At 33.3% G+C, this 8,516-nt stretch overlaps 1 protein-coding gene across 1 annotated transcript; it reads left to right on the forward strand.

Moving 5' to 3' along the window:
• Window positions 1-356: 356 nt before the first annotated feature.
• LOC109534597 (tudor domain-containing protein 1) lies at window positions 357-8,473 on the forward strand (the record flags this gene model as incomplete). Its single annotated transcript, XM_048666307.1, has 9 exons — window positions 357-583; window positions 3,545-3,720; window positions 6,432-6,725; window positions 6,785-7,023; window positions 7,085-7,365; window positions 7,424-7,617; window positions 7,781-7,938; window positions 8,019-8,165; window positions 8,393-8,473. Coding segments are annotated over exons 1-9 (1,797 nt in total), but the record flags the coding sequence as incomplete, so codon positions are not given.
• Window positions 8,474-8,516: the final 43 nt, after the last annotated feature.

Raw genomic sequence — 8,516 nt, forward strand, 5'->3', positions numbered from 1 at the left:
ATGATAATTTAATCTGCTTGATAACGTAAATTGCATATAATTTCTAGAAAGATTCCAGATTTCTATTTTGGCACGCTGTATTGGTCACGTGCACAGACCAACAATCTAGATCATGCGATATTCGCCAATCAAAAGAACCAATCGGCTGATCGGAACGCGTTTGTAGTAAAACGAATAGACATTGACAGGGAGTCGTTAAAATTCCAAATGCCACTGTCCGTGTTTGTGCATAACAGCACAACGCTTTAACGCTTAGAGAAAAATTCTGATAAGAAAACGTTTCTTGCCGGTTTCGTTACACAAAGAAAAGCTGTAGAAATATATGATATTTAGCATAAGTTAAGTAAGCTAGGAAGATGGATGCTTTACCGCAAAGCTTATCTCTGTTCATTACTCACGTGGACAAAGAAGGTCCCTTTCTAAAAGTGTGGGGGCAAACCGAAAAAAACAATTCAATTTATGTGGAACAATTTCTGCTGAGTGCCTCCCAACAATTCGACCAGGGCATCGGCGTTCTGCCATTCGAAGCTTTACAAGTCAACACTCTGGTATGCGCCAAATATAAAGACAACAAGTATTACAGGTAATGTTTATCGTTCTTAAAAAGGGGCAAATTTTACTGTTTTCTCTGGTGAACAACCAATTCTCGTAAAGTTTTAGTGTTTTTGTAACCTCGAAAGTATAATGCGTCTATTTTAATCAATCTAATTTCTAAATTATTCATTAAACCCTACTTAAATGCTTTGCTTTCGACGGGTCTTAACGCGAAATTAAATGTTTGCACCATAAGAATACCCTGTATATACAATTTGAGGATCAACTGATCGTATATAAGACCAAGTAGCTTAGTATTAGTACCTTGTGAGCCCTGCATCAAATTATCCATATGTCCAATACATTTCTGCAAAGAAGATATAATTCACTAAATTACTTTGGTCAGGGTCAAAGATATGCCGCCCATTAACTGTTATTTTGTCATGCATCTGGTTAGCGTTTAAATAACTACTTTTCTTTTTTGGAACAGAAATAGCGCCATCGACATTAAGATCATTACAATTCAGTATTATTACAAACTGAACGTATATACCTACATATTCTACAGCGAAAAACATTCGGGAGCGAAAATATCATATACCTACCCTACCCACATAAGTGTCGTCTATCGGAGGTAGCGGCTCTTAAAAGGACGTTTCATAAACAATAATTTATTATTTAAATTGTTAACAACAGATAAAACTTGGTATACATGTTAGGTCTCATATGCTCAATTAACCTAAGGACAACAAAGTTTGAGTAATTGCCTCGTTTAATAAGCTTGTGATACTTTGTGATTAGCAAATTGCAAAATTACTACTCGTTGAGGGAGTGCAAATTTAAGAGCCGCCTACCGCCGTTAAGCGAGACTTTTGGACTATAGGGTATATAACTTGCCTTTAAAGCCTCGCAGGTTGAAATTGGACCACCCTGTATACTGATGCATATTCATAAGTAAACGCAATTAGCTTTAATTTTAACGGATTAAGAATGCACTGATTCGAATGGGAATTAAAACCTAATTTATTATACAGGGTGTCCCGTAAGCACGTGATCAAAAGGGCACAGCGACATTCTTTGGCTTAAAAGACAACAATCTGACTTTTAGTCAAGTTTTATTAACAAAAAGTGTCTAGCAACCCTGATTTGATGGTCAAAGTTCTTCCAATTTTTTTTTTGAATATGTATCTGGATATGTAGTTCTCCCGCACTCGATCGTTTCAGCAAAATATCAATTCTACATAAGAACAAATTCACAGCAAGTTTCATTAAAATACATCATACCATTCTCCCGATATTTAAAAAGATATATATTTTTTGAAGAACTTTGACCATCAATAGCAGAGTGGCCAGAAAATTTTTCTGATTAAAAGTTAGGCCAGATTCTCAATCGTCTTCTTGTGAAACAAACAATCTCGCAGTATTCTTTTGATAAAGTGTTTACAGGCAACTGTGTAAAACAACTTATTCTTGTTAATACAGGGTGAGTCAGCTGTGTACCTGTGCAGTTCTTGTAGTTTAATTGTGGAAAATGTTATCAAAACAAGTTTCAAATAAAAGTTCCCTATACGTAGTCGCTACGTATTTTTATGGAACAACCTTAATTTCATTTTATTTATGAAATATTCAATAAATGCTGTAGAAGTGTTCTTAAACATGTTATATCCCTAAGCCTTACMATTTTCTATTCATGAATGGTTTATAAAAAATAYTATAAAGCTAACATAGAAAATAAATAGGCATTATTTCWACGTACGAAATTTCAAACTCCACTATGTGTATCATACTTGCAYGTGCATTTCTATTACTTTAYCGCAAAAATGATATTTCCAAATTTCTGTTACATGATGGCACTGGACTCATTCATAAAATWSAGTAAAAATCGTGGTAATAMTCAAAACGTTTTTATATTAAACATAAAATTTTCTATTTAAGTACTTCAAGTAAATGTTTATAGAGAAAGCAAATTGTACGTGCACAGTCATTAAATAAGTTTACCATAAACTCAAAGCTTTTTTTATTCATAGGAACATAATATTGGAACATAATCCTCCTAAGTATTTGAAGTATGTGATTTTTATTAGTCAAAACTTCGTTACTTGAAAAACCTTAGAAGTATTACAGTTGCCTAAGCTTAGCGCTTTCTTCATAAGAAAACTCTCGCCGGACTATAATTATAAATTTTATTGACAGTAATTTTGAATAAAATCCGATTTTCTCATTTTGAAAGGAAAAACTTTAAATTGAGTAAAATATCACAGTRAACGTTATCAGAATATTTTCACYTTAACAATATTCAAAATATAGTCCAATTAATGTTCATGATGTAGTGMAAAATACATTAATRAATTAGCGAAGTCAATCAAAYTYAATATTTTCAGTCAAGTTTATACTTATTTAAAKAAAAATCACCCAAGCATTTTCTATCTTCTAGGTCACGTTCAGTCACGATACTTTCAAAATCTAAACGTTTATTCCGCTTCACAGATCGCGACAAATTGATATATTTTTCGATGAAAAATCACAGCTGAAATAAAATCACTGGTGGCCCTTCGGGTTCACCGTGAAAGTTGATGTAGGTAGTTATAAGTAGTTGATTTATCTGCTTTTGAATGTCGGCACTATTTTATTTTCCAGATATTCTTGCTTGCTATACAGGCTGATTGAAAGTCACATCAGATACGAAAGTTTTTCATAAATATCGTTTTAAGTTGTGATTCACTGATTGCCAACGTTTCTGTTTGCAGCTATTCCAAAGCATGATTGACCAACTTTCATTATATTTAGCCTGGTTTAGATCATGCGGAATATACGTATTGAATATTACTTTTTGAACACGAGAGTAATTGATCTCTATACACTTTGAAAAAAATGTGCACTTATCCAAATCTGAAGAGGACGATATTAGACGTATAAACAACAGCAGGATTTTTATTATCTTGTCTGAACATGATGCATTTACGCAAATGTTTGTGGTATTGTTAGTAACTGTTTTTTTGTTATATTTAAGGTCGAGGATATTGAACATTCTACATCCATTCTTCGTTGAGGTGTATTTCATAGATTATGGAAATAAGGATATAGTACCAAGTGACAACATACGAAGTTTACAAACTTTTCCGACATCATTCATTTCCATTCCACCTCTTTCAACAGGTTTTATTATTGCAGAAGCTCATTGTCCAGGTGTGTAAAAAATACAATAACATTATAGTAAAACTGGTAATATGGACAATACCTAGAAAGTAATATGTATCAAGGTAGTACCGAACTTTCATATCCAGACAATCGAATATGTGAACACGTTTGTCGAAATTTGTGCCAAAGCACTTAAAAACCCCTTTCCAATCTGGCATTTGTGATCTCTCATGCGGTTCAAAATTTAATCCTTGGAAATTTATTTTTATTTTTCAAAAATCAGATTTTTAATCAATATTTTGATATGTTTTATAGCATTTAAAATGATTTTTCAAATTTTGGTTTTCTAAAAAATCATAACATCAGGGTAAATGATATTAAAGAAATAAACAAGTGCTTACAGAACAATAAAAAGGGTGAGTGCAAAATAATTTTCTTTCTTAACTGAGCCTGTTATTCAGCCATAACCTACAGCCAAAAAAATATTTTCTTGACTAAAACAGAGTAGCAAATGTGAACCTGTCTTTCTCAAGACCGATTACACAGAATATGACGGCACGTTCCTACTTAATATTTATTTAAATATATTTGTTAAATAATTTGCATTACTTCACATGTCAGCCTAAAATGCTAAAACACATAAAAACGCTTTTATTAAAAATCTCTTAACTTGAAGGTCAATTGATTTATTTCTACTAGGTCTTAGTGAGCAAATGCTCTGAAAAGTCTATTTTTCAATTGTCTACATTTCTCAGAACGTGACGCTTGGCGGATCTGTTGATAGTTTTTTGTTAACGATAATGCTGCCATTTTGATACGAGCGGGTTTTCTTTGAAATTTTGCTTGTAATCAGCTTATGTTGCCTCCGAGATTAAGCCGAGGTCGAAAGGTTCAAAAGGTGACACGGGCATGTGCATTTTTTATAATTAATAGGGGTCACTATTTTAGTGATACTCTAAAAGAGTACGTGAATAGTGCACGCATCCACCAACCTGTCCAATATACAGAGTATTCCCATTTCTAGGGGAAATTTTCAAAATTATCCACCACGCACAGTTCGCGCGAATGGAAGACGATCTAGCGACTGCTGTTTAAATTTACTTGAATATACAGGGTGAGTTTTGAATGCTCTACTCAAAACTAATTTTCGTTTTTCAAAATTTGACAGTCATGACATGTCAAGAGATATTTGAATAAAACTCCTAGTTCAGTCAGTATTAATCTGACATGAAAACATTAAGTAAAAAAGTTTTAGGAAATTGCATTCCAAATAAAATGACATAAGACATTTTTCATTCAAGAAATCATTTTAGATTATCCCTTTATTAAATAGAGCATTCTATTACGATTTCAGTGATATATCATATCGTTAGGCTTTTTCGAAAATTAAGTGATTGTGAATTATTTTTACTGTTTTAATGTAGTTGATCGAAGTTACCCATGGAAAATAGTATATGGCACACAGCAGTGTTTCAATAGTAACAAATAATAACAATTCGAGAGTTCAAAAGTCCGGACGCGAAAATTATAATCACAACTTAAGTTGTAATTAGACACTTGTTTTGTTGACATTGGTGTTTACATCTGAATGTGATCTGTTTCGTTCTAATCAACTTTTGCAAGCTTTTAAAGAAATAGAAACATATCGAAAAGTGTATATGTTTTGTTTTATGTTATAAATGTCATTAATTCCAATAAATAAATAAGTCTGAACTGCCACTCGGGTAATTTGATGTTTCGCAACGCCACCATCGGTAGTTGAACTCGCTATATCGCTAACTCGCTATATCATAACTCGCTAGTCGAACTACTTTAAAATTGGTAATAACTTTATTTTTATTAAGAGGGCAACTCATGTAAAGTATTTATTACAAAACATACTGCAGATAATTAAAATTGAACTCTAAAAACTATAATTTTTATTGCAAAATATTTTCAAAGTGAGGGTTTTATTGTGTTATATAGTGAGAGTTCAGAGCTTTATTATTGAATAAATTGCTTTTCTAACTGACCGACTAACAATATTTTCAATTGTTCCAACAGCTTTTAAAGTTCATTTAAATTGCCATATTTATTTTTATAAACTGTGTTTTTACGGCTCCCCATAAAAAACTGACTGATCCGGTGATCGAGGTGGCCATAAATTACAACCGTTTCTTCCAATCCGAGCGCCAGCAAATTGTTCGTCCAAATGATTCTGCACCTTTGCAAAATTATGCGCAGATGCGGTAATGGGCAATGTTGAAACTATTGCCCATTACGTCGTGTTTCCAAGTCTAAGTCGTTTGAGCATAATATCCAGATGATTCCGGAGGAATTGAAGAGGCCGACTTTAATTTAAGGTGCCTTCAAAAATAAATGTACTAATCATTTTTGATCCCGTCATTCCGTACCAAGCGTTAAGGAGGTTCATCTGGTACGTCTCTAGTCAAAATAAAGTACGCATAGTGTTGTGACTCACTGAATAGTGAAGGAAGTACTTAAATATGATAATTTTTCTTTCCAAATGCTTAGTTATTTCAATAAGCTACTTCTCAAGCATAGGACCTTTTCAAAATAATACGTAATAACAGCGTTTAAACTCGAATTTCAACTGTTAGTATATTATAGAAATTTTCAAAAAAAAATAAATTCTCGTACTCGTAAGTGTATAATTAACACGTAAGTGTATAATTATATAGAGATATAACAATTGTTTCTAAAGCGTGTTATATGTGAGAAACTTTATGGAATGCAATGCAATTAAATGTAACTTTTAGGGGGTGGAGAATGGAAAGAGCAAATATTCGAGGTTATATCGAAAGAGCTGAACTATAGAGAAGTGCGATGTAATTTACTTACTAAGGCCACGAATCACTATCTTGTCAACTTGTACATTGATAGTACTGATCTTAGTTCACTATTTATAAATAGGGGCTTGTTGCAACCTATTCCCCTTCATGCCCAACAAGCTGTTTTGCTCAGTATGAGTTTGCTACAGAAAGTCCCACCGCCATCCGTGGCTCCAATTGCATCTTCAACGGAAATCAACACTTACAAAGCGTGTACTTTGGGTAATATTTGAAAATCTGCTTTGCATGTACATTTTTAAAGAAATTTCATTTTTATTTAGAACCTATGCAGCAGTATGCTGTATATGTTTCATTTGTTAACGAGGGCCCAACTCACTTCTCAGTTCAGTTGCAACAGTCTGAAACCGTATTGGCTAAATTAATGAAAGAAATTAACGAAATTGGTTTACGATTGATGGAAGAAGTACCTCTGCCAGGGACTATCTGCTTAGCGAAATGCCAAGAAGATGATAATGTCTGCAGAGCTGTAGTTACCAATGAAGTCGATAACCAATTTAAGGTATTTTTACTATTTCTGTAAAACTATTTGACGAAACCATATATATACCATGTTCTTGTAGGTGTTTTATGTTGATTTTGGAAACTACGAGATACTGCCCCTTGAAGGTTTATTTCAAATACCGTTCAAATATGTACTACCTAAAGTAATGGCTATTAGAGTGGCGCTAAATGGTGTTGAGAAATCCACAGTTACCATCGACATGCGACTGGCGTTCAAACGATTTGTCGACAATCGGCTTCTTTATATGAAAGTTCTTCCATCCTCAACTAAAACTGTGATTCCCAAATGTGAATTGTGGGATCCCGAGACGAAGACCAGTGCATTAGATGTAATTAATAGGTACAAAAAGAAATTTAATGAATGAAAGCGAATTCATACAAATTTACGAATGTTTTAGAGCTGCTCTACATGCCTACCCAGAGCCACTTATCTTAAACAGGGGATTCACGCAGCCTGTGAAAGTCAGTTATGTATTTAGCTGTAACCGATTCTTTGTTCAATTATTGAGTAAAGAGTCAGAATTGGCAAAGTTAATGAACGACTTGCAAACTGCCTGCCAATCTAGTGACATTATTTCCGATATAAGAATTGGTAATTTTTGTTGCATTATAAGTACTCCTTTTTTAATCAGGGGAGCGGAGCGGCAAAAATAGTGTGCAGACTTATAAAGAATGGAAAACAATTGCTAATTTCCAACCTCTGCACATATCTGTATATCATAAGAAAGATTCTTATATCAAATATACTATTTCAGGCCTACCATGTTGTGCTTTATTTGAATCGGATCAGCTATGGTATCGAAGTGAAATAGTCGATGTAATGGATAGCGAAAATGTTAAGGTCAAATATATAGATTATGGAAATGAAGAATTCATAGCAATTACCCATTTGCGAATGATTGAAGGGGAGCTGGTAATTATTGTTTTTTTTTAATTTATGGTGTTACTTGACACAAATTTTTATGCAAGTACCGTAATTCAGTTCTTTTCTAGTTAACTGTTTTGCGACCTCAGGCCATTGAATGTTGTCTTAATGGTTATCAAAACATGGGTGTTGAAGAAGAAAGAGATGCCCTCTTTGAACATCTGATATTGGAGAAAATATTCTCAATGAAGGCTACTGAAATGTATGGCAAGAAGGTATATAAAACTATGCAAAACTGTATAAATCATATTAACCTTTAATTGATTATTTGTGCACAAAGTTGTAACTTGAAACGTGAGTAATGTGTAATTCCTTTTTAAAGAGCCTCCACATTAATAAGAAGGTATCTTTTTGGGGTTTTATTAACTTCACCGCTCTGAAGAACATTGCCAAAAACCAAATCTAAATATATTTAAACATAGGTATTTCGTAATTCTTTTAGGCACTTGTTGAGCTTATTGACGAAAATAACTACAATGTAGCGTCCTTGTTGCTGGATAAAATCGCAGCGTCAAAGAGTCAAGTAAGCCCAATGTTGGTACACGCCGACAATACGATACAACATA

Source organism: Dendroctonus ponderosae, unplaced genomic scaffold (assembly GCF_020466585.1).
Source record: "Dendroctonus ponderosae isolate FM_Combo_2020 unplaced genomic scaffold, Dpon_F_20191213v2 Dpon_F_20191213_472, whole genome shotgun sequence".
In the NCBI taxonomy this organism is placed as follows: Eukaryota; Metazoa; Arthropoda; class Insecta; order Coleoptera; family Curculionidae; genus Dendroctonus; species Dendroctonus ponderosae.